We start from the raw sequence: 26,332 nt of genomic DNA, 5'->3' as shown, positions 1-26,332 counted from the left end.
GCGTCCCTTTGACCTGTTCGTATATGGTTCCTTGAAAGATGAAGTATGTTTTTAGGCATAGCTTTGTCAGTTTTATCAAATCCTCGGAATGAAGGGAGTCTTGATGCTGTCCTAGTCCCTCTTCATTCAGGTGATCCTTTAACACTGTGATCGCCAGATCTTGTGGGATGGAGGTGAAGAGTGAGGTGAAATCAAATAACACCATCACTTCATCATCCTCCACTCTTAGAGATCTAATTATTTCAAGAAATTCCTCTGCTGATCTTACTGTGCGCAAAATTGGCCGGCGTTATAAAAAGGGAACTCCCATTGACTTGTTTTTATGCTCTGATGATGTTGGCAGTGCTGGCCGACGAAAGCTCAGCATTTTATTAAACAAATTCTAGTTTGATATTATCCTGGTGTTCGTATTTATTTGTTTTTACTACATACATACATACATACATACATACATACATACATACATATATATCTTTTGTCTTTTGAGCTAATTGTTACATTTGTAGTAAAAATTCTTACTGTATGTATCAATGACTGGATTTCAATTTCTGGTTTTTCATTAAGCTTCAGATCATCCTTATATATATATATGTATGTATGTATGTATGTATATGTATATGTATATATGTTTGTGTGTGTGTGTGTGTTTTGTCTTTTGAGCTAACATCAGCTTCTCTAAACTGATTATCTTTTCACCATCAGTAATGCTGAATCTTACCAAACCATGAATTACATCTAATTACAACTTTTAAACATTGCCATTATTATAATTTAAACTAACATTTATGGTCGATATGAAAGACATACAGAGGATAATTCCTATTTCCTATTCAAGTAAAAAACATTTAAAAAAACATGTTGAATTAAATGTGAAAACCTGCTTTTTATTTGCAGTTTTTGATGAATATGAAGAAACACATTTCAGATTTTGAGATCTCATTTCAGAGAAACAAGTCTTGAAAGTATTCGTCGAATTCTTCCTCCCTATAAAACAAAGGAAATACATAACATACATTCTTGAATCAGAACAAGACTACAGCAGTTTTTCTTCACATATGCAGAGAATGCTTTACAGCAAAAGTTCCACATTCTATAGATATAATAGCAAGGGTGCACTGACAATATTTATCTGACTAGATAACTCAAGCTTTAAGTGTTTCTCATTAGGTCAAAATGTATTCACTGCAAACTATCCTTTCTACTTCTAGTAAGATAAGGCTAGTAAGTAAGCCCTGCTCTGGAGATTAAATAGTGAGGAAGGAGTCTGATAGAGACTTTTGTTCTATTGAGTTTTCTAGAATTATGGAGGAGGAAATAAAGGAATCCTAACACAGATCAAATTAAGAATAAGAAACTAACCCATCCAATCTTTCAAATACAATGAATAATTATGTAGAGTTCGGTTTTATTTTGTATATACTGCAGCTAAGTGCCTATTTCCCTTCAAAAGTAATTTTTCTCTGAAATCTAATAATCTTAGACTAGCCTCCTAAATATTTTTAAAAATTCTTTTATTGTTTTCAAAATAAAGACAGAGAAACAGCAAAAAATCACAAAGATAAAAATACATGCATTATCAAAGTAAGGAAAACGCGTACAAAGTGTTTTCTTAAAGGTGAAAGAATGCAACAAAAGAAAAAAGGTATAATAGATCAGTTTATCTATAAATATAATTCTATATATAGTGATCTAATGCAATTATTCAACTACATATATATTTCTATATTTTTACTACTCAAAGATATATGTATGTATGCATGTATATATATGTGTGTATAAACACACACATGCAAACATATATGTATGTACTGTGTACTCTGTGTGTATATGTATACATATATATACAGTATATATGTATACATATATATATATATATATATACACAGTCTATACTCACACATACATACATGCTTTATGTCAGTGTTTGTATAAAAATAAAAAAATGCTTTTGCTTGTTAATTAAAATTCTTTTTCTGTTTAGATAAAATTTTAAGGAAACCACAGAACAGACCTCGTTTTTTCTTCTGCATCCTGTGGTGGACCCCTCCAGAAATCTGCCTCAGAGGGACCATCTTCCTGATCATCACTACCTGAGTCTGTTAAACAAGATAACAATGTTTAAAATAGAATGACTTTAAGAGCATTTTCACATGTTGAGCTAGACTTCTTTAAAAAGTTTTTTTAAAAAAAAACAACAACATACAACATTAAAAATAAAATGGGGAATAAGCCATACATAATTTAGTTAGGCAGATATTCCTGATCACTATCCATTGGGATTATTATTTTTACTGGTGGCAAATCAGGAACTTAAAAACATGTTCATAAATACACCCAATTTTTTGTCCTATATTAAGGAAGGGTTTGTGTAGGGTAAAAGACACTGATTATAAACACAGACCTTAAGTTCTAATCCCTCCTCTGGCACAAAGCCAGCTGGGTGACCTTGGGCCAGTCACATCCTCTCAACCTCAGGAAAGAGATAATGGCAAACCAATTCTGAAAATGTTGCCAAGAAAACTGCAGGAATTCACCACACAGTCACTGGGAGGTATAGCTAGTTTGAAGGCACCCATGCACAGAACCACAGTTTATATTGTAGTGTTGTGGCTTTACTACATTTTGAATGATATCTCTCATACTTCTTTTGACCAAACTATATAATAACGATGAGCCTTCAGGTAAGATTTTCTGGACAGAACTGATTTCATCAAAACTAATACAACTTTAAATATATATATTTGTGTCCTTGTCTCCGAATGCTGTATGATTTTAGTATATATATATCAGCCTTTTATTTACTTAACCGGTCCACATTTCAGGTTACCATCTGCTTTAAAAAGTCATTTTCATTTCAGGTATTTGTTTTATAGCAAAAAGGAGCTGCATTTTAAGCTGAAACGATGAATTGCACATTTCTTTGGATCTCAGAAATCAGGCTGCCTCCTAATTAGATTCTATAGTAATACATTTCTTCTTTCCATGATGTTTTTCTCCAGATCATCAGTTCCTTCTTTTCTGCTTCGCATATTAGATGGTTCGTATTCTAAGATGCTTCTAAGTTTCTCTACTGAACAAAAATGATTTCCTACATTTTTTTAAAAAAATACTAACCGTCATCAGTTTCATTCGATTCTTCTAATGATGTTGCACCTAAAAAAAAGTCATTTTAGAAATAATTATTTGCATTCCATCACGTTACACCTACAGGTGTTCCTTAACTGATGACCACAACAGAACCCAGAATTTCAGTCGTAAGTCATTGTGGTCATAAGTTAAGGTGCCACAAAACCGGATTCGATTTTATAACTGTTTCTATGATGGTCATAAAATAAATCACCATGGTTCTTAAGCGAATCATGTGCTTGTTAAGCAAATCCAGCATATCCAATGGGAGTTTTTTACTTGTAAATGTGAGTTGGTTTCCAAGTACTTGAAATGCAATCACGTACTCAAGGGGCAGGGGAGGGAGTGCAGGTGTCATAACTCTGAGGAGTTAGCTCTTTTGAAATCCGTCATAACTTTGAATGGTTATTAAGCAGCCGGTTATAAGTCAAGGACTACCTGTATCTTCTTATATCTAGATTTAAATTGTAACCTCACAGTCAGATATCCTCCTTTTATAAAATGTGGAATGCACCTGTTATTTAGCTAATTGTGAGCATAAAGGTAACCTTAAATCTTGAATTTTTTTTTTTTAATTTTTTTTTACCTTCATGGATCTTTTTTTTCTTTGCCCTGTGCCTGTGCGGTGAAGATGTTCTTTTACCCTTTAAAATTTTGGAAGTTTGTTCTTGGTTGTCTTGCTTCTTTCCTGGTTTGACCTCCCTTTTCCTTTATAAGAAGAAATAAATAAAATGTCCATCCAGCTTCAAAAATGTGTAAAAATGGATTAGAACTATAATAGTTTAAACACATATTTGCATATAATAAATCAATCTTCCATAGATGATAGTTTAAATATGAACTTTTTAAGCTGTCCAGACTTTGTCTCTAGCCTGCACAAAATTAGAATAAGGAATATAAACTTTTCTCTGCTTGTATTACAGATAAATGTGACCCAATCGTTCTGATTTCAGTTGAACTGAAATATGCTACACTGATTCTAAAGCAGAATTTACTGAATTTTAACCTGAAAAATGTCTGGAAATGCTAGCACTTAGTCCTTTGGGTAGGAAATAGGGCTCTGGTTTCTATCAATCTGATACCACCTGGGAGGGGAAAGACTGACTACTTACTAACCACAAAGACAATTGTCCTTATGCAATTAGAGGCTATACACATACAGGCAAACTTGTGCACTTGTGTAGTTCTATTTCATGAGCAAGCAACGGCTACATAATACACAATTTCTCTGACAAATTGGTATTAAAGATACTAATTTTCTTCTTAAAATGTGGATGAATGAAATATAATGGTGTTACCAATCAAGTAATAAGGCAGTAAAAATAACGGTTCTGTTTATCTTTCAGGTAAATTGTCTGCTAGTTTTCCTTAAATTATGCAGCAATAATAAATAGGTTGGCAACACGAAACAGGATGTGGTCAAAAGTGGGCCAAAGCCCCAGGAGGAAGGGGCTCCTTCCCAGAGAGTAAAGAGACAAAGTATCTTGGAATGTCTGGGAGGCAGGAAGAGGGTGGAGGACTCTCCCTAACAGGGTTTATCTAGTAGTTATGTGGATAAGGGTTTTAGACTGGCTTGATTTCTGTAGGCGAGCAATAACAAAGAAACTACTCTAAAGTAACTCTTCATGTTGTTCTTGGTTTCTGGGACATAGGCTTGCCTAACATGGCATTTTACAATGGGTTAGAGCAGTGATGGCGAACCTTTAAGAGACCGAGTGCCCAAAAACTGCCCCGCCCCCATCCTGCTCCACCCCTGCCCTGCCCCCACCCACCTGCAGGGCCACCCAGCACCTCCACGGCCTGCCGCGGATCGCCCAGGCGGCCCAGCAGTGCCATGGTGGCCACGCCCTCCACCCACGCCCCACAGCATCATCTGTTTGCAACGGGGTGCAAGGGCGGAGTCTTGTCCCCACTGCCTAGCTGCCATGTCCTTGGCTGCGCTGCTCCAGGTGGGCCGTGCCTGGTGACAACTTTCCTTTGGGGGGGCTGGTGTGGAGGGGGCCACGGGGGAGGCGGGGCTGGGGTAATGGCACGTGTGCCCACAGAGAGGGCTCTGAGTGCTGCCTCTGGCACTCATGCCATAGGTTTGCCACCACTGGGTTAGAGTATACTTCTTTTATCCATATTGGCTAGGATTATGAAAGTTGTAATCAAACACATCTGGAAATATATTCTAAATCAGGGTGTCAAACTGCCGGCCCACGGGCCGGACGCGTCATACGGAAGCCGTGCCCACTGCATTGCCGGCAATGGCAAAACTCTGATACATTGCACGACGTCACATGATGTCACGAGTTTGACATGTCTGTTCTAAATAGTAAATGATAACAGTAATAATAACAAAAAGTCAGACTGCTGGGAACTGTACATATACTATACTAGTACATTATGACATCCTAGGTTCTTGTGAAGAACTCAATGCATAAGAAGACCAATTTAAGCTAAAAATCTGGCAACTGTGATTTTTACTGAAGGTGAAAGATTATAGCATAAACTGACAGTGGTGATCCCAATGGTTATCGACACACTGAGTGTCTTAGCAAAAAGACTTGGATGGCAATTAGAAAATCTGCACGTTGATAAAATTTCCATGTGTCAATTACAAAATCTGTATGTCTTGAATCTACACATATACTAGGTTATATACTGAACTGATACAGTACAACATCCTAGGTTCTTGGGAAGAACCCAATGAGTAAGAAGGCCAACACTAGCTATAGAACTGGCAGCTGTGGTTTCACATTTTTATGTATGTAATAAGTAACAGGAGCCTTGGGTGAAATCCCAAAACAACAGGAGTACCACTTGAAACCATCGGCCTTGATAAAATCACTATTAGTCAATTGCAAAAGGCAGCTTTACATGCAACAGTTTATATCCTGAAACCCTTTAATACCATCACGCAACAACATCTCCTTATCCCAGGTCCTTGGGAAGCATTTGATAGAAAGATCGAAATGCCAAATCCAGTCTAAACATCTGGCCGACTGTGTGACAAACCATAATAATAATTCATTGAAAGGTGCATTACCTGTGATGAAAATTTAATTTGAAAGAGCATTCTGGACAGAGTCCTTTAAAAAAAGAAGAACATATTTTATTTATATGCACACAGAGAGACATACAGATAGATTGGAAACCACCTACAAATAGGAGGGATACCAATAACTATCATTAAATGCATACGTAATTAAAAATTAATACAATTTTGAGAGCCCATTCAGTATAGCAGTTAACAGCACTGGAATAGAAACCGGGAAACCGAGTTTTAGTCCTTCCTTGGACACAAAGCCAGCTGAGTGACGTTGGACCAGTCTCTCTCATTCAGCCCTAGGAAGCAGGCAAGGGTAAACCACTTCCACCAATCTTGGCAAAAAACCTGCACTGGCTTGTCCAGGGTATTGTCAGGAGTCAACACTGACTTAGCGGAGCACGGTGGCTCACTAGGTTAAGATGCCGGGCTGGTGATCAATAGGCTCGCATTCAAGACCCAGTTGCTGCCGCGGGGTGAGGTGAGCTTCCATCACCCATTCCAGCTCCTGCCGACCTCGCAGTTTGCAAGTGAGCAACTGCGAGTAAATAGATGGCTACCACTTTGATGGGCAATTTAACAGGGACATCAAAGGAGCCCAACTAGGCAACGATGATTCCATCATTCAATTCTTTCAATCTGGAAGCACTTTGGTGCTCTCAACATGAATGCAGTAGTAACCCTGACCTGAAGGCACATATACACACATATAAATATTATTTTTATACTTCAGGACTGCCATATAGAAATTTTTTACTTTGCATTTCTATAGGCTAACTCAGGGGTGTCAAACTAGCGACTCGTGGGCTGGATACGTGATGCGTCATGCGCAGGCCATGCCCATCCCTGCTCCGCAAAGGCCAAAAATGTCACGATACGGCACATGACAAGATCGAGTTTGACACCCGTGGGCTAACTAACCAACACAAATTGAAATAAATAAATAAATTGAAATAAATAATGCAAATCTCAATTGGAGATTCTTGGGTCACCTTTGGCCAGAATGGTTGTGTATCTGCTTGGACTATGTGATGGCTAAAAGCCAGCTGGCTAATTAACCTTCCTGATGTCTTTCATTCTCAAACTCTTCCACAGATCAGGAAAAAGTAGTAGTTTGAGCCACATGGGGGTGCAGCTGATGCACCCAGAAATTAACTGTCAATCTGTCATGGATTATAAGCAGACTTAACTGCACTTTCTTTTGGATATATTGTACTTAAATTTCTCTTCACCTATATTTTTAAAATACCTAATGTTATTTTTCTACACATTTAAGATCCATTGAAAAGGAGATAAATATTAACTACATGACGAACTTACTTAATTTAACAAGTGCATTTTTCTTTTGCTCATGTTCAACATAACCAAAATTCACCTCCCAGCTCTTTAAGCCTTCTTTTTCATCACAATGTTTGCTTCCACAAGAAAATTGCCCTGGAGAGAAATTACAAGTGAAATTACCAAGATCATAAGAATTTGTACACGATTTGTACAAGTAAATAACTTGTCGAGATTTCCATTTTTAGGGACATTATATTTAAAGATATTATTTAAGAATATTATATTTATTAAATGCTACGAAGCATTAATAACGGAGAAAAGAAATTTAACATATTCATACACTCATATGCATACAGATCAGTCTGATCTCTTTGGTATTTTGCATAGATGGGGAAAGGAAAAAAGAATTAGATAGAAATAAAAAGCATTATATTATTGATAATTAGTTATCAAAAATGAGGATGAGCCCGATTCACAGGTGTTTCTCGATAGCTTCCGGCACTATAAATACGGTAAGAATACATTGTCAATTCATTTAATTTTTTCACCTTAACACATTTTATCTGTTGTTCCAAGGTTGTTGGAATTTCTGTGAATGAGATAGAGTATTTTATACAAATCATGTCTTGTCTGGAAGCCCTCTTAAATTCTCCATAATTATTTGCTTAGGGAAACATAATTGCCATAAATAAGATGTAACTTTCAATATAGTTTATCAGAAATTAGCATATTGAAATATATATAAAATAACTGAACATTCTATCTGCAGGAATAGGCACTTATGACCATGATCTAGATCGGTGCTTCTCAACCAGCTGGATGTGGGAATAGAGAAATAATCTAAATTGCGGGTGTCCAACTTCGGCAACTTTAACAACTGTGAACTTCAATTCCCAGAATTCCCCAGCTGGCCATGCTGGTTGGGGAACTCTGGGAGTTGAAGGCCACAAGTCTTAAAGTTACCAAGATTCGACACCTCTATACATTATACAGATGTATAATGTATAATTAGATACGTGACCCAAGATCTTTTAGGTACTCAACCTGAAATGTATTCTCAGCTGCTATGGCTTGAGGTGAGGAAATATCTGGTTCTGATGTTCATTCATTTGAATACCTTCCAAAAGGTCTTTGCAAACAGAGACAAGAAGCATGGAAAGCTGTGCCTTGTCATTTACTTTACTGTTGTATCTCCAACTTCAGAAGAAACATCACTCAAGCATTCCAAATCATTTCTACTCCTGTCTGTTCTCAAGCATTTCTGCCTGTAAATGTTGAACACAATTGCCCTTGTATTTTAGGGAACGTTCTCCGCACCTCAGTTTCTCTAGTTGCCTTTGAAGCTTCTTGACATTATTGCAAAACAGCAAAGGTCTTGTAAAGCACAGGTCCCTTCTTAGACTTGCTTTCTGCTTTGACATTTAATCACCGAAGGGATATTTTAGTTAGTATTTTAAAGCCACAACAGTAAAAACTGGCTTGAACAATTGTTCCTTTATTCATCACACTTACGTCAAATGATAGATGTTATCATCTTGGAAAGAGCTGTTTAAATCGTCAGGTCCAATACAAGAAATAAAGTATAATAATTGAATTAGCTATATGTTTTTCAGAAAAACACATCTCAGTATGCTTCTTGTTTCTCTCAGGGTGAAATTCAGATTCCCTGACTGAGTGACTGATGATGCATAACATGTAATAGGTGGAGAATCACAATTCTAGATCTTCAATTCTTCTTCCTGGCGTATTTTGACTTATCCTCAAAAATGACTCCAAGCATTTCCCCAAAAGCAGATTGCTGTGATATGTAGGCTTTGCTATAGTAATATAATGAGTGTAACGGGACAACATGGTTCAGTCAAGTCGTGCTATGTAACACATTTCATATTGCATTTCCTAGATGTTATCTGCATTTAACGCTAATAAAGTACAAGTGATATGCAGCCTCTTGGAGGGATTCATCTGGATGCCTTTAGAGTGATGCCAATTTGTATTAAAAGGCTCACCACTAAGCCTTTTTTTTTTGGGGGGGGGGGAAGATTAACCTCAGACTGTCCAGCTTAGCTGGACTGACAATATCCTCAGAAACTTCCATTCTGTGGTATAAAACCAATTGTAATCCTAAGATTGACAACAAAAGGTACAGAACTAAAACATTTTTTTCCACCAAATAACGCTAAGTTCTTGTTAAAAAGGAAAAAAAAATTGAATCAAAGTCCTGGGTTTTGAATTTCTACCCTCAACAATAACTACCAAGAAATAATTGATTTTAAGAGTCAACAGTAAATGAGTTTAACCCATACTAATGTGAATAGCTATAAGATACATACAAAGTAAAATAACCACATATGTTTATTGGCAAATACTGAGGAAAAAAAAACCTGAACTAAATGATTTTTAGAAAAATACACTCTTCCTAATTCTATCAATGGCTTCAGCTGCTGGTCTACAAGCAAACTTTGGGGAAATTCAGCAGAGAGGATTTACTTATGGGATTAGCTGGTTACATTTTTGAGGTGGGAATGTATGAAGGAATTTTGATCAGCTTAGCTAATATCCCAAACCTGATTAACTTTCACCTACAATTATGCAATATAACTTGGAATATCGCATTAGCACAATAACCAATAATCTACAAGAAGACATGTAAATAATGCATGTAAATAAAAGCCCAATCAATAACCCACAATTAGACGCACAAATAACTTTCAGGATTTGGCAATTACAAAAATATTTGGTCTTTGTGTCTTATTTTGATTTCCTCTCTGGCTGCTCAGATTACATGAACATTGCTTGTTGTTTTAAACAAGCCAGGATTCATCGTTGCAAAAATAAATTGAGTATGCATTAATGTATTGTTATGTGTGATTGTGATAACACTACTGTAAATTGGACAGTGTGCATTGGTTTAGACCAGAGACACTGAAATGCAGGTTACTGCTTAATTGTGGAATCTGTTAAATGACTTGTAGGCCAACACTACTGTACAAAGAAAAGGTAACACAATCTCCCCCCCCCCCCGTGTACCTTTTTTTTTTTAGTAGAATACAGTACAGGTAGTTCTTGACTTACAGCAGTTCATTTAGTGACCGTGTGAAGTTACAACAGCACTGAAAAAAGTGACTTATGACTGTTTTCACACTTATGACCATTGCAGCATCCCCCATGGTCACATGATCAAAATTCTGACACTTGGCAACTGACTCATATTTATGACGGATGCAGTGTCCCGGGGCCACTTTTGCGATCTTCTGACAAGCAAAGTCAGCAGGGAAGCCAGATTCATTTAACAACTGTTATTAAATTAACAATCGCAGTGACTCACTTAACAATTGTGGCAAGAAAGATTGTAAAATGGGGCAAAATTCACTTAACAAATGTTTTAGTTAGCAACAGAAATTGTGCACTCACTCAATTGTGGTCATAAGTCGAGGACTGCCTGTATATTTTACTTTCTTTTAGTTGGCAAAACTAACTATATTACGTACCATTGTGTAGTCAAAACTGCACATTTAGCTCTTGACAAACAATTTGAAGTGGTAAAGATATATATATTTCCTAATGATATAACATCTACTTGAAGAGCAAACAAAAAACCTGACTGCAGGTGGTCCTCGACTCACAACCACAACTGAGCCCAGAATTTATGTTGCTAAGTGAGAAATTTGTTATGTGAGTTTTGCCCCATTTTATGACTTTTCTTGCCACAGCTGTTAAGTGAATCACTGCATTTCTTAAATCAGTAACATGGTCGACTTTGACTCTGCTTGTCAGAGCATCGCAAAAGGGGATCACATGACCCTGGGACACCGCAACCGTCATAAATATGTGCCAGTTGTCAAGCATCCGAATGTAAATCATGTGACCACGGGGATGCTGCAATGGTTGTAAGTGTGAAATATGGTCAACAAGTCGCTTTTTTCAGTGCCATTGTAACTTTGAACAGTCACTAAATGAACCGTGGTAAGTCGAGGACTGTCTGTACTTAATAATGGAAAAGTTCCATTGCTGGTTTCCACTTGCTATTAAAGTGAGACTCTTATCAAAATGAAGACTGTGTAGCTCAATGAATTAATATTTCAATCACTGAAACTTAATTTTCTAGCAATACTGGGTAATTTATATTATTTATAAGTTACATTTATTATCATTTACACCACTCAGTAACTACAGCTCAGTGCAGAGTTTACAGGGTGAGATTTTAGAAGTTGTAACTAGGCTAGCAAAAGTGATATAATAGCAGAACAATTACATCTGAAATGAAAAATAACTTAATTAAATGGTGGCAGATAGTTAAAATCATAATAGAGGCATGTCATATTGTAATGATGTTAATACAACCATTTGCATTACAGGCAGTCCTCATGTCCACAGTTAAGCCCCAAATTTTTGTTCTTAAGCAAGTTGTTTGTTAAGAGAGTTTTGCCCCATTTGACGGCCTTTCTTGCCACAGTTGTTAAGTGAATCACTACTAACTTGTTACGTTAGTAACACGTTTCTTAAGGGCAAGGGTCTTCAAACTTGGCCCTTTTATGACTTGTGGACTTCAACTCCCAGAATTCCTCAGCCAGTGTGCCTGGCTGAGGAATTCTGGGAGTTGAAGTCCACAAGTCATAAAAGGGCCAAGTTTGAAGACCCCTGGTTAAGGGAATCTGGCTTCTCATTGACTGTGCTTATCAGAAAGTCTCAAAAGGTGATCATCTGATCCTGGGACACTGCAAGGGTCATAAATGCTACTTGCCAAGCATCCGAATTTTGATCACATGACCCTGGAGATGCTGCAATGGTCATAAGTGTGAAAATGAACATAATGGTCACCTTTTTTGGTGCTGTTGTAACTTCAAATGATCACTAAATGAATAGTTGTAAATTAGGGGGTCTCTCTCTCTCTCTCTCTCTCTCTCTCTCTCTCTCTCTCTACCCACCCACCCACACATAAGGGGAGATATATATATATATATATATATATATATATATATATATATATATATATATGTTTTCTGAGATTTTCGCGGGTATTTGTATGTAGGTCTTTGGTTGTTCGGGTTTTCGCGGGAGAAAATTTTACGCGGGAGAAAACCCGAACAACCAAAGACCTACATATACCAACAAAAGGAAACTGCAAAAATACATCCAAGAAAACTTACAACTGCATCTCACAAAAATCTTGCATGCTTATGCCTCTTAGTGGTAAACTATATTATTGCTCTCTAACAATGATGTTTAATGATTATAATAACCTTAACAAGCCTAATAGGAAGAATAAATTATTATATGACCAAATCATGGTATTTTAGAAGGCTAGAGTACAATTAACAATGATAAACTCTGTTGCCTGAAATCAATGATATAACTGGTAAACTATAAATAGGTTTTTCTAAGTCTGTGAAGATGCCAAATCAGGGGTAGGCAACCTTGGCTCTTTTATGACTCGTGGACTTCCTAAAAGAGCCAAGGTTGCCTATCCCTGTGCTAGATCAACACCTGGTGTTAGGAAGGGCTAACAAACATAAGGTGAATCCCATTTTTACCTGCAGTTCTTCAGTCTTCAAAGCATCAGATTTTGGGAGCCTCAAGAGGCTGCAGTGACAGGTGAGGAAAAACCCATTCCATAACAGAATTCTATTCATCTAAGTTAGGTTCCAAGGCTCAATAAGGAACAAAAAGAAAACTTGCCTTTTCCTGATACAACTTCTTGCTCATGCCTCCATCTAAATCCAAACTGTTGGAAAGATTTTACAAATAAACAGTTATGATTTTGCATTTAAAATTCAGCAAACAAACAAAGGAAAAAGTGGCCTCTAGATCTAGAAGACATTTTTTTTTGTTAGAGTAAGCAATGAACAGTAATTATCAATTCTGAAAACCAAGTCACATGATTCCATATGCTGATTAGGAACGTGGTACGTGAAATCAGAAATGGTAACAATAAATACAGTTGTGCTTTATTGTAGGTATTTTAATGTTATTCATGTATTTTATTAGATTTTTTTTAATCTGCTGAATTTTGGATAATCGATATAAAACGTCAATATAAAGAGATGAGGTGACCACGAGGGTACTATGACAGCCGGCGTTTCAAGGAACTAAGTACTAATACTCCTTGTTCAGTGCCACTGTAACTTTGAACAGTCACTGAATGAGCATCATTAACTGAGGACTACCTTTATATTGAACTAGATTCAACAGGCTGGCCATTCAGCTATATTTCCTTTTAATCATCCATCACACTGGAATAGTTTTCCGAAAACAATCAAATGCTAAGAAGCATTGTAACCAATAAAATTCATAGCCAGTGCTATATCTATTTTCATCTGTGCCAAAGGCTAATTTTAAGTCTCTATATTGATTTCAAGAGGATGAAAGAGAGGATTGAGGGTCATGTCATTCTGCTCTCTAGTTTTGTACTTAAGAAGTACGCGGGATCAAATTAATGCTATATTTCAATGCATCTCAACCATAATTATATTTGCTAATCTCTCTGAATCCTAACTGCTGCAGATGCTCTGTGAGTGACAACTATGGCATTGTGACTTTTCATAAGGACACCACAAGGAATCTGTGCACCCACTTCTGGAAACAGAATCTTCTGCTATGTGGTTTGCTCTACAGGTGTTCATTCAAAGAAAGCATGAGTTTGCCACTTGCAGGCATGGTGTCTATTCATAAACAAAGGAGCTACATCAAACATGTGCTATGGTTCTGCAACAACCATTGGGAACAAATAGATCAACACTGCTTTGTTACTTAAACAAAATCTCTAAAAGCAAGTTAAGTGTCCTCAAATATCGGATTCTCATGCACTGACCATAAGCAATAATGGGTTTGTAAAACAACCCTCTATATCCGTGGTGGCGAACCTACGGCACACGTGCCACAGGTGGCACGCAGAGCCCTCTGTGGGCACGCGCGCTGTCACCTCAACCCTAGGCCTTCATCTGGGTTTTATAAAACCTTTTCGCTTTAGGCCTTCGCTGCCGTGTGCAAAAAAAAAAAAAAAAAAAAGGTTCAATCAATTTCAACTTCTCGCAGGAAAAAAAAAATCTCGCAAAGTTGGAATTGATTGAATTTTTTAGTTCCACACAGTCTGCCGTTACCACCGCAGCCACGCCCACCCAATGGGCCATGCCCACCCAATGGGCCACGCCCACCCGGCACCCGATGATACATAAGGGGTTTTGGATTGCAGTTTGGGCACTCGGTCTCTAAAAGGTTCATCACTGCTCTATATTGTCCCATTCCCTGAAACAATTTGCTAAAGAACTAAGTATTACCTTCAAAACTTTGGGCCAAAACCTAAAAATTACCTTGTTCCCTTTGTATTTTCTCAGATCTGCTATACAGTATTCTTTGAATAATTTATCATAGTATTTCTTGCTCAACCTCTTCTCCCTGAAAGATAGAATTATTGATTGAAGAGAAGAAAAAAACATACGGACAAAAAGAGGAAAGGTATTCCACTTTTAGCAATGGATAGGCAGAAATGCCAACAAGTTTATTTGCCACTGAGTATTAGTTGCAGCAGAAAAAATTAAAAATGGGTGGCATTTATTGTTCAATTAGCTTGCTATTAATTGATTTTTATCATGAGCTGCTTTCCTACAGAATGTTTTTATTTCACACTTCTTAAATGTCTGGAATTATCTTTTGGGGTAAAAAAAAAAGGCAGTATGTTGTAGTTCAGTGTTCCCCAACCTTTCAGGTTTTGAAGAAGGGATGGTTCCACACGAGCGGTGTGTGCATGCAGCTCCATTTGTGCAAGCGGCAGGAACGCACGTACGCCACTTGCACAAATGGAGCTTTGCCCGTGCGTTCACCCGCCACTTCCGCAGCATGGTTCCAAACAAGCTGCGGCCCAGCTGTGGGCCATAACCCAGGGGTTGAGGAGCCTTGATGTAGTGGTTAAAGTATTAGGCTAGTGATTGGGAGACTGAGTTCAGTCTTCTTGCCTTAAAAAAGACAGCTGGGTGACCATGGGGCCAACCACTTTCTCTCAGTCCTAAGAAGCAGGAAATTGTAAAATTCTAAAATTTTGCCAAGAAAACTGCAGCGACTTATCCAGGCAGTCACCAGGAGTCAAGACTAACTCAAAAGCATCAAATATGTAAGTAAATAAAAATATTCAGTAGAGGAGACTTAAGAATTAAAATGGGAGTGAGAGGCCACATCCACACAATTTTGACATGCAGCCATCCCATTCATGCCACCCTTAATCTTGCTGACCCCATAGTGCTTTAATTTTTTTTTCATATACTTGGAATGGGTCTATGCTATACTGCTACATATACAGTTTTAATAGGCAACGTTCTAAGGGCCATGATTTCTGTTTCCATAGCAAAACTTCAGTCCCATCCTATGTCATTCAATATATAAAAGGCCTCCTCTATCTGGCACGCATAATATCATGGCTACTCAATGCACTGCAACTTTTTTCTTTCCTTTTGAACACGGATCCATTATTTTTTTTTATTCTTTACTTTCTTGAAATTATGGGTCAGCTGGTAGACGGTAGACTGCAACTTTCAGAGTTTTTTTTTTTTTATTCTCTTGACTGCTACCAAGGGGCCACTGGGATTTATGCAGATGAAATGCAGCCATTGGATAAGTGCAGCTGAAGGAATTTTAGAAAGGGACTTAGAGGAATCTGTAAAATATCCTACGAACATAGGATGATGAGGGGAGACAAGAAGTTAAAGCTTTCTCAGTGGGAGCAGCACTACTGGGAAGGGAATGCCTATCAGTCAGGCCACCGAAGCTCAGTTAACATCCTTTCAACTGCATATCTTTACCTAGAATGAAATTAATAAATTTCAAGCCCTTGGAGTCTCCACTTTACCACCCCATTTTAAAAAAAGGTATCTGTAGAAGCGGGAACACTGATCTGCCTTTAGGCTGGTCTATAATCATAATAAGATTTGAGCTGATCTGATCTGATTTGCCTTACAGCCAAAAGAAGACTGAGAAGGTGAGCAAAGAGGTCAGGGATTAGTCTGAAGGAAGTAATCCCAAAGGAGTTACAAGACTGCTGGCATCGCCCATTTCAGCCAACACACAGAAATTTCATTTCAGACTGCTTCCCCAATGCACATCAGTGGGCCCTACATCACCTGCACAGAGCATATGAGGTAGAACATAAGGAAAAACACTTCTGAATTATTCCTATGACTTGGATGACTGAGAATCTCCATAGACACTTCTAAATTATCACATCTTAAGAAACCCTTGGGCTGTCATGGGATACTGAGATACAGGGGGAGACAAGCAGACATGTGCTTAGGAAGGGGTTAATGGGCTGTCCTTGGGCCACACCAAAGAGGTTGTGGGAATCGGTTTGCCCTGACAGAGAAATTAAAAAAAAAGCTCAAGTTACCAGTTCATATCGACTTCATCCTCTTCTCTCCACAAGAATCTGTGGTTCTCCCTTATAACATCAAGATCAGTCTTATCATTTTCTCTATTAAAAAGAAAAAAAAACCTTAGGGCTAATAATCAAAGAGCTGTTTTTAATTAAAACTAGTAATAAAAGCTGTTCATTCTTTTGCAGTTTTTGTGAAGTTTTTACCATATCATTTTTTCCCCTAAAAAGCAGCTCTTAATCAAAAAATCCCATCCTTGAGACTACCTTACACGACATCAAAATGCTTCTGAGATTTTTTTTAGATTCAGAAAAAATGGCAAGACAACTGTATTCAGATTCTTTTATAACTTAGCAATGTTATTTTATGCATGTTCATGCATAAATACTATCCACATTTAATCTAGATAATACAGTTGAAGTGTGCTTTTTAAGTCAAAAACAGAATCCAATTCAACAATATTCTATTTATATATACCGTAGCTTTCCACTTTTAGTTCTGAATTACACAATTGGCATAATTAAAAGAATTTGTATTTTGCATATTTAATTCTTAAATATATGATAGGAATGCTCTGCTGAGAATTAGTTTAAGCATTACTACTTCTTATAGAAACTGTATAATCTCCAGATATGAAAAGTGTGCATTTATTTACATAGGAACTTACTGTACTTTTGATCATCAACATATTCAATATGAACAAGATAAGTAAAATATAATAAGGTAATCTTTAATTATCCAAGAAGTACTCATGCATAATTTAATCTTATATTTACATATGCCAAATAAATTTTGATTGTCTTCAATTATTGATGATTTCAGCCTTTTATAAATAAGATGTACTTACCCTGAACGTTTGAAGTCTTCTTTTTTACCACCATAGTATAAAATGTAATCATTTACAAACTTCTTATGTCTTGCATACTGACAGAATTAAGAAAATTAATGTTTTTTAAATGATTGCCTAATAACAACTTCATCTTAAGATCAATTCATAAAAACTATTCTCAAAACATTTCTATAATACAATAAGGTGCAAGAGAGGGCAATTCTAAAGTGATGATTATTGTTAATGATGAATAGGTACATACCTGTTATGTTACGTTATGTTAAATTACATTATATATATATAAATATATTTTATATATTTGAACACTTTCATTTCTCAGGTTACACATTGTTGCTACAACAACCTCTATCAAAACTGAAGGTTACCTGCAATAGTTGTGAGACCTGGAAAACTCACACAACTGTTTTAAAGAGTTGCTGACTGGTGCTATATTTACACTGAGTGTCTTGAATAATTTATTCTAAATCAAAACTGAAACACTGCAAAATTATATAAATGTGAATTCTGTAGTGCTGCAGTTGTTATATATTTAAATACATACAGAGAGAGAAACATAGACATTAATCATAGCTCACATATTATAAGTATGACAGCTTCAGAAATGGAGGTAGTTACAATTCTTTGACTTCTTTTAATTGCTCATCGTAATTAATATTTGAAAAACACAGCCTTATGACTGCACAGGAAAGAGAAGGAACATCTAAGACATAAAATTAAATAAATGTATCTGTGTATAGGTGAATAGCAAAGAAAAGATAGTTTTCTCCTTATTAAATTAAATTTTCATATTTGGAAATATTGAAGTCATAGTATGAAAATGCATCCTATTAATCTTCCAGACTGATCTTTGACAATTTTCTAATGTGATTTGTCTGCCAGTTCAGTTTCCTTACTATTTTCTTTTCATTTAAAAAGAAACACCAATCTAACCAGATATATTGTTTTTCTTTCCTTCCCACAAAATCAAGATAACCAGAAATTGTCCATGCTTGAACTCTGCCTTAAGAAATTTAATTTAAAACATACTTGAAGAAAACCACAAAGACAAAAATAAAACCATACACAAAAAAATGTTTGAGAATGTTTTGTTCAGGTTTTTTCTTTTTCAATATTAGAAACAGAGTATTTTTGCTTTTCATTAAAATATTAAAGGATACGGCATCCATTGCTATTAAATGGAACCGTCTATTTCTGGCTTCTTCCCTAGAAAAAACGAAAATGTTATTCCAGTAATTTGGATGCTTCATGCGATTCTGACAATGTTACACCAGTGTAATGAGGTACCTGTCCCACTCATCCATTGCCACCTGTCTGTGGGCCACCTTGCCGTGCTTGTCCTTCTGGAAGGGCTTTTTGAGTAAGGCATCTTCACTGGTTGACGGGCAGAATGGAGAAGAAAAAGGAAAGTATTTCTTAGATATTGAATTTAATTTTTAAAATCTCTTTTGAAAACTACATGCATATAATAATTGTAAAATACTCAGATAATTACTAGAATCAAGAATGATAACTAGAATCACAGTTTCCTCAGACACATATTCAGATGCCAGGATTCATATATCTACAAAGATCAAAAGTGTATAGACTCTGTTTTTTCCCTGACACTCTGTGAAATCTGAAAAAGCAGATAGGAAGATTATTGGCCCTTGGATTATTGAACCCTTGGATCAATGAACAAATCAACTCATAGTTTCCAAATAAGACGCAAATGACCAGATTCAAATTATCATATTTCAGACACATTATGTCAGGGGTGGGGAACTATGGCCCCTTTATGATTTGCGGACTTCAACTCCCAGAATTCCTGAGCCAGCATGGGGGAACTATGGCCCCTTTATGACTTGTGGATTTCAATTCCAAGAATTCCTGGGCTAGCATGGCTGGCTCAGGAATTCTGGAAGTTGAAGACCACAAGTCATAAAGGGACCATAGTTCCCTACCTCCGGATTATGCAAAGACCTAGCTCTCTACAGAAGGCTCTAATGTTGAGAAAGGTGGAAGGAAAGAGAAGAAGACAAAAAGCTGCAAAGTGGACAGACTCAATTATGGCAATAGTGGCTACACACTGATCAATCAAAATCAAGATTTAAGTATCCTGGTCATTTTAAGAAAATCCCACTGTAATGACTATTTCTTTTTTTCTTTCTTGATTAGCAACTGAAGGCCATTTGAGATCAAGATCTGAGAGAAAGATCTGATCCTAGGACTTCTAGATACCAACCTCTAGATTACAGCAAGCTTGTTTATTTCATGTAGTCCGTTCATGTGCAAACAGAAGGAATTAGGTTGGGAAGACTGCTTGAAATATTTGGCACTATGTTCAAATCCCTATAATAATCATTCTAATAGAGGCAAGTGCTACAGGAGCAAGAATGCAGCTACTTATCTGCCTCTCTTTAAACCAATTGGCTACTTTAAAGAATTGCATAAAAAATGTTATGTTTCTGCCCTTGTGTCTCTGAATCCAAAGCACCACATAGTTCTAATGGATTTTTTTTTTTTTTATTCTTCAGGGCAAGTGAAATTCTAATGACATTTTTAAAAGGTTGATAACCATAATCTCCTTCTGATTATTCAGGCGGAGTTGGTTTAGATTTTCTCATTTCACCATTTTTAATAGGTCTCCCCTCTATTTTCTAAGCAACCAAGATAATGCTCCTGAATGCCACATTTAATACCAGTGTTACTTTAATTAAAAAAAAAATCAGCATAAAGGACTGAACCTATTTATAAACCTACTCCCAATCAATGAGCATAGGATTGCAATACATGTCACTTCCCACTCAGGCAGAAAATCTATCTGTATGGTCACAAGGAGTTGAAAAGGACTTGATGGCAAGTAATCAATCTTTTCCCATAAAGACAAGTTGGTAAGAAATAATAAGCAACAGTTCATTTCTTTTCAGTAGGTATCCTTTCCCTCAACTTCCTGGCCTCGACTTGCTTTGATTTCTTGTTCAGTACAGGTAATCCTTGACTTATGGCTACAATTGGGACTGCAAAATTTCTCATTAAGCAATGTGGTCATTAAGCAAGGCATTGCATGACTGTACCAAATTTTACAACCTTTTTGTCATTAAGTGAGATATCACGTGCCAGCTTCCCCGCTGATTCTGCTCGTCAAAAGTTGGCTATAAGGTTGCACGTGATTACATGACCCCAGAAGGCTGCAACTGTTGTACATGTGACCCAGTTGCCAAGCCAGATTGCAATCACACGACTGCAGGGAAGCTGCAACAGTTGTAAGTGTGATGCCTGATCATAAATCACTATTTTCAACATCGTCATTAACTTCTGTAACTAAATGAACTGTCATAAGTTGAGGGCCATCTGTAACTTGATGTAGCAGGGGATTACTAGCCAGCCTTTAATGGGGCTCTGGGTCTTCTGAGCTGAAGCTCAGAACTACAAGGAATGGGATGCCAATGGATACTACCAGTGGTGGGATTCAGCCAGTTTGCACCAGTTTGGCAGAACCGGTAGCTAATTTTTTGTTGCACAGGCCCAGAATAGACTTCCGGAAATGGCATCCACACAGAGAACCGGTTGTTCACATATTTGAATCCCACCACTGGATACTACAGTGTTTTTTAGTGTTGTTTCGAGACAAGATACTCACACTTAAGTAAAAAAGAAAAGTCTGCTATTTGCACACATACAAATTATAATGCTACCAGAGCAATATGTTACCTATTTTTCTGTTGGCAAGATTTCTCCACTGTTTCATCATCACTAAAATCAGAGTCATAGTCCCCATGGCCAAGTATCTGGAGGAAAAAACATACAACATGGATTCTGGTAAATTTATGGATTACAAGGCATTGGCTTCAAAAGGCAATTTCCAAACTGAAATAACCAGAAACACATTTTGAGAAAACAAAATGAAATGGCTTCATAAACAAAGACTTGGTCTGAACAATGGAAAAGATCAGCAGATTTCTCTGTATCCCTCTTCTCAATAGGCAAAAATCCATTATCTGCAACCACAGATTTCAGTATACAAACAGTGAAGAATAACATTACAGCAGAAGTGACTATTACGTTTGGTCTGCATATACTTCTCCCTCTTCAGGGAGATCATATCCCTTTAGAGCAAAATGAGAGGAGGGCTTATAGAGTACACCAAGGTGGGCAATTATGGCAACCTTATGACCTATGGACTCCAATTCCCAGAATTTGTGCATGCTGGCTCAGGAATTGTGGGAGCTGAAGTCCACAAGTCATAAAGTTGCCATACTTATCCACACCTGGAGTAGACTCACAGAGAGTCACTTGTTTGCTCCCCTTCCTTCCTCTTCTTTTCCAGAAAAGAGGGGTATAAAAAAAATGTGGGGACTGCTGCAATGGCTAAGATTTTTACAATGTGGCTTCCCATTCCAAACAATATATATACTGGTGATCCTCAACTTATGATCATAATGGAGCCTGCCCATTACAGTCATAAGTCACGATGGTCTTAAAGCTAGTCATCACATGACCAACCCAGTTTTATGACTTTTTTGCAGCGGTTTTTAAGCAAATCACCATGGTCGTTAAGTGAATCTGCAATCGTTAAGTGAATCCATTGTTCACTATAGACATTTTTGCTGAAAACCAGAAGTAAACACCGGATTTTTAGCAAAAATGTCATAAATTGTGATCACATGACCATGGGAAATTGCAAATGGCCATAAATGCAGGGTGGTTGCTGAGCATTCAAAATGCATTCGTGGAGTGTGGAATGGCCAGTGGAACTTTGGAACTGGATCATAAGTACCGTCGTAACTTCAAATGGTTACTAAGTGACTGGTCGCAAGTCAGGGGTATCCTATAAAACAACGTTGAAGGCAGCCATCCTTTGCTACCTATAAAGAACCAATAATTGCTCACAAACTGCATGCCCAAATCTATTCTCTGTATTGGAAACAATTTAAGTCCACCCCTGGCTTCTTCAGATCCTAAGGTCCTAACAGTTGTGTGACTGACCCAGGTTTGTTCAGCAAAAACCTCGAATAAAAAGTATAATTGACAAAGTTATACTTTAGCCCACAGGTCGGCAACCTGCGGCTCCGGAGCCGCATGCGGCTCTTTGAGCCCTCCCCTGTGGCTCCCAGCCTCCTCTGCCTTTGCAGAGAGAGACAGAGACAGAGAGAGGAATTGCACTTCCCTGCTTCTCTCTCTCTCTCTCTCTCTCTCTCTCTCTCTCTCTCTCTCTGTGTGTGTGTTTGTGTTTTTGTGTGTGTGTCTGTGTATGTGCGTATGTGTAAAAGAGAGTGCACTCACAGTGTTCTCCGAGGAGCTGAGAAGCTTACTGGGCAGAGCTCCTCCCTTTGCTGCATCTCTGCAGGAAGCAGGAAGGGCAGGAGAGAGCTAGCTAGCCCAGCTAGGCTGACTCAGGAATTCTGGGAGTTGAAGTCCATGAGTCATAAAAGAGACGAGGTTGCTTACCCCTGAGCTTGTTGGACAATAGCTTGAAGCTTGCCAGATGAGCAGCAGATGGGGGGAGGGGAGAAAGAGAGAGAGAGAAAGAGAGAGAGGGGGAGGGAGAGAGAGAGAGAGAGAGAGAGATTGAGAGAGAGAGAGAGGGGAAAAAGAGAGAGAGAGAAAGAAAGAAAGAGAGCGGGGGAAGAGGAGTGGCAAACCAAGGGCAGATAGAGAGGGAGGGAGAGAGAGAGACAGAGAAAGAGAGAGACCCTTTTGACATCTAAAATGAAGATAACACTGCATATATCCTTTTTTTACCTGTGTGTGTATGTGTATGTGTGTGTGTATGTGTGTGTGTGTGTGTGTGTATATATATATATATACACATATACATACATACATACATATATATATATATACACAAACACACACACACACAAACACACACACACCTATAATAAAGGTAAAAAAGGATATATGCAGTGTTATCTTCATTTTAGATATCAAAAGGGTTTTGCGGCTCCCGGTGTTTTGTTTTTGGTGGGAAACGGGTCCAAGTGGCTCTTTAAGTGTTTTGGGTTGCCTACTCCTGCTTTAGCCTTATTTAGCCAAGTTTAAAAAAGACCATTCCATGCTATGCATCAGACAACAAGGCACCAAAGAGCAGGATTCTAAAATTTATTTCCAATGTCCTCTTTCAACCAAGCAGCTACAGTTCTTCTTTAATGAGAAGATTTAAGTTCATGGGGGGGGGGGAAATCAGCAAGAAAATATGGAATTTATTAAATAGGGTGTTTTTAACGATTGCATAATATCCCTTTCTTACAAATGCTTTAGCATCCAACTTCAGTTTTGTTTATGAGAAAAGGAACTTTCTTCCTTCTTCCAATACCATTTTCTGTAATTTAAGTTTCAAGAGTGATTTCAAAAATGTCACATGTACCTTAAACAATCGTAAAAGTATAGAATTTTTTTCAACTTACTATGCAGATTTAAGGGTGAAAGTGGCATTTCTAATCACGAACATTTATGAGTGATTGTACGAAACAGACATGATAAGTTGTTCCATGCTGAAGTACTTAGAATACAAGGGTGATATCACAGTAAATGGAATTGGCAACCAGTTTCTAACTGAGGTTTTGGAACCTTGCCAACTAAAGAACACGGAAGAGCCCTGAATGTTTTCTAATCTCTGATTTAAAAAATGTGTTCCTCTTGCAATTTACTTTAGAACAAGTTTTCAACCAACAATGTCAAACTACCAATATGACTCCTTTATCTGCAACATTTATGATACTGGGATAAACTTATGATGGGGACAAACACATTTACCAGCCATAAACATTATCTAATGGGTCATTATCACCATACTTACAACATATTGCAAAGGTGGACCAAAATAGAGAGTTTCTTCAGCCTTTTAAATTATGCATACAAGTTATTTCTTATCTGGTTTAGTAGTTATGAATTCAAAACCAGACAAAAGTGTTACCTGTAGTTAAAAGTGACCATAAAAACCATAACTGCCATATAACTACATTTTTTATTAGATTGAATAAATTGATGGAGAATAATCTATTAATTCTATTTTAAAGATTGAAATTAAAAAATAAAATAAAGGTAAAATGATAAAACATGGGGAAGGACTCTTTGGGAGAAAAAACTATATAATGATTCAGGAAAAAAAAGGGAAACATCAGCCAACTATAGGCCAAAGACCTGTTTACCAACAACTTTCAAATTGCTAATTGGTATGTTAGCTGATGCAGTCCAATAGCATCTACACGGAATCCTCAATATGGAACTTCTGTAAAATCAAATGCTCTTGCTGAATTTAATAACCGTTTCAGCATATAGATTATTGATGAGCTACCATTTAGTAAATTCCATTCAAGCACAACACATATTATACACTACTACTCCTGGCCAATGTATACTTTACAATAAAATTATTTATTAGTTAAAAATTACAAATTTGAACCAACAAAATGAAAAAATAAAATGTGACAGGGACAATAGGCACATTAGTGCACTTATGCACACCTCCCTAGGAACCTCTTAAATATGGGATGAGGACCACAGAAATCACAGTTATGATTTTAACACTGCGATAAACACTATGGAGCTAAAAGTCTATCGAGATTCTCAGTCATCCATGCTTTTTTCAAAAGGCAACTCTACTTTGTTTTTCCTTGAAGATGTTTCGCTTCTCATCTGAACTGAAGAAGCTTCAAGGATGAGAAGTAAAACATCTTAAGGAAAAACAAAGTCCAATAGCCTTTTGAAAAAAAGCACCTTTGAGACTAGAGGTAAAGTTCTCACACTCAGCCTTCAGACTCAAGAAATGCAAATACAGGTAGTCCTTGACTTACAACAGTTCCTTTAGTGACCATTCAAAATTACAACAGCACTAAAAAAAGTGACATGACCCTTTTTCACACTTATGACCATTGCAGCTGCCCAATGGTCGTGTGATCAATATTCAAGACACTTGACAACTGACTCATATTTATGACGATGTCCTGGGGTCATGTAATCCCCTTCTGCAACCTTCTGACGAGCAGTCAATGGGGAAGCTAGGTTCCTTTAACAACCATGTTACTAATTTAACCCTTGCAGCGATTCACTTAACAAGGGTGGCAAGGTGGTAAAATGGAGCGAAATTCCCTTAACAAACGTCTCACTTAGCAACAGAAATGTTGGGCTCAATTGTGGTTGTAGGTCGAGGGCTATCTGTACTATCACAGCAATTCACCGTCGCCTATAACCCGATTTTTAAATTCAGCAAACGCATCTAGTTTACAACGCCCGGGAGGTCTTTCCCAGCCGGAGTACCCAACGCAGCGCCCCCCACTCCACCCCGGACGAAACCTCGCGCTGCCCCTGCTGCTCTCCCTCCCTCCAGAGCGGAGGACCGCTACTTACTGCTCTGGGCAGCTTCCTCTCGGGAGCCTCCATGTCACTTGCCAGTCAGTCCGCCTTCCCCGGCGCGGCCTCGTTCGCCACTTGGCCGGTGCGCACCGACGCTCCTCCGCGGCAGCGTCCCTCAGCCAGAAAGGCTCCGTCGGAAACCGCGGTGAAAACGAAAGGAGCCGTTCAGCAAAGCGGCCTCCTCCCTCGCCGTTTCTTCAGCCGGCGCTCCCTGATCGCGGGCGGGGGAGGCGGCGGACCTTCTTCTACTCTCTTAACCGGGGGAAAGGAGAAGAGAGGGAAGCATTACAGAGCCCCTCCTTTGTAGTCCCCAGAAACCGAGCCTAATGCTCGATTTGTTGCGTTCTCTAATTT

At 37.8% G+C, this 26,332-nt stretch overlaps 1 protein-coding gene across 1 annotated transcript; it reads right to left on the bottom strand.

Moving 5' to 3' along the window:
* Positions 1-856: 856 nt before the first annotated feature.
* Positions 857-26,332, bottom strand: LOC120304913 (protein FRA10AC1). The gene is made up of 14 exons (XM_039336012.1): positions 25,973-26,332; positions 21,335-21,411; positions 18,929-19,015; positions 18,802-18,847; positions 17,642-17,718; positions 16,809-16,892; positions 14,746-14,830; positions 13,115-13,160; positions 7,478-7,591; positions 6,158-6,200; positions 3,713-3,834; positions 3,115-3,153; positions 2,012-2,096; positions 857-984 (listed from the first exon to the last, which is right to left on the bottom strand). Exons 1-14 carry the CDS (start codon positions 26,003-26,005, stop codon positions 942-944), a joined length of 981 nt encoding a protein of 326 aa, XP_039191946.1. The 5' UTR covers positions 26,006-26,332; the 3' UTR covers positions 857-941.

The sequence above is a fragment of the Crotalus tigris genome, unplaced genomic scaffold, assembly GCF_016545835.1.
Source record: "Crotalus tigris isolate CLP2741 ecotype Arizona unplaced genomic scaffold, ASM1654583v1 scf7180000017663.5292952, whole genome shotgun sequence".
NCBI classification, from domain to species: domain Eukaryota; kingdom Metazoa; phylum Chordata; class Lepidosauria; order Squamata; family Viperidae; genus Crotalus; species Crotalus tigris.
The sequence above is the reverse complement of the archived record's forward strand: the minus strand, read 5'-3'. Positions and strand labels throughout refer to the sequence as shown.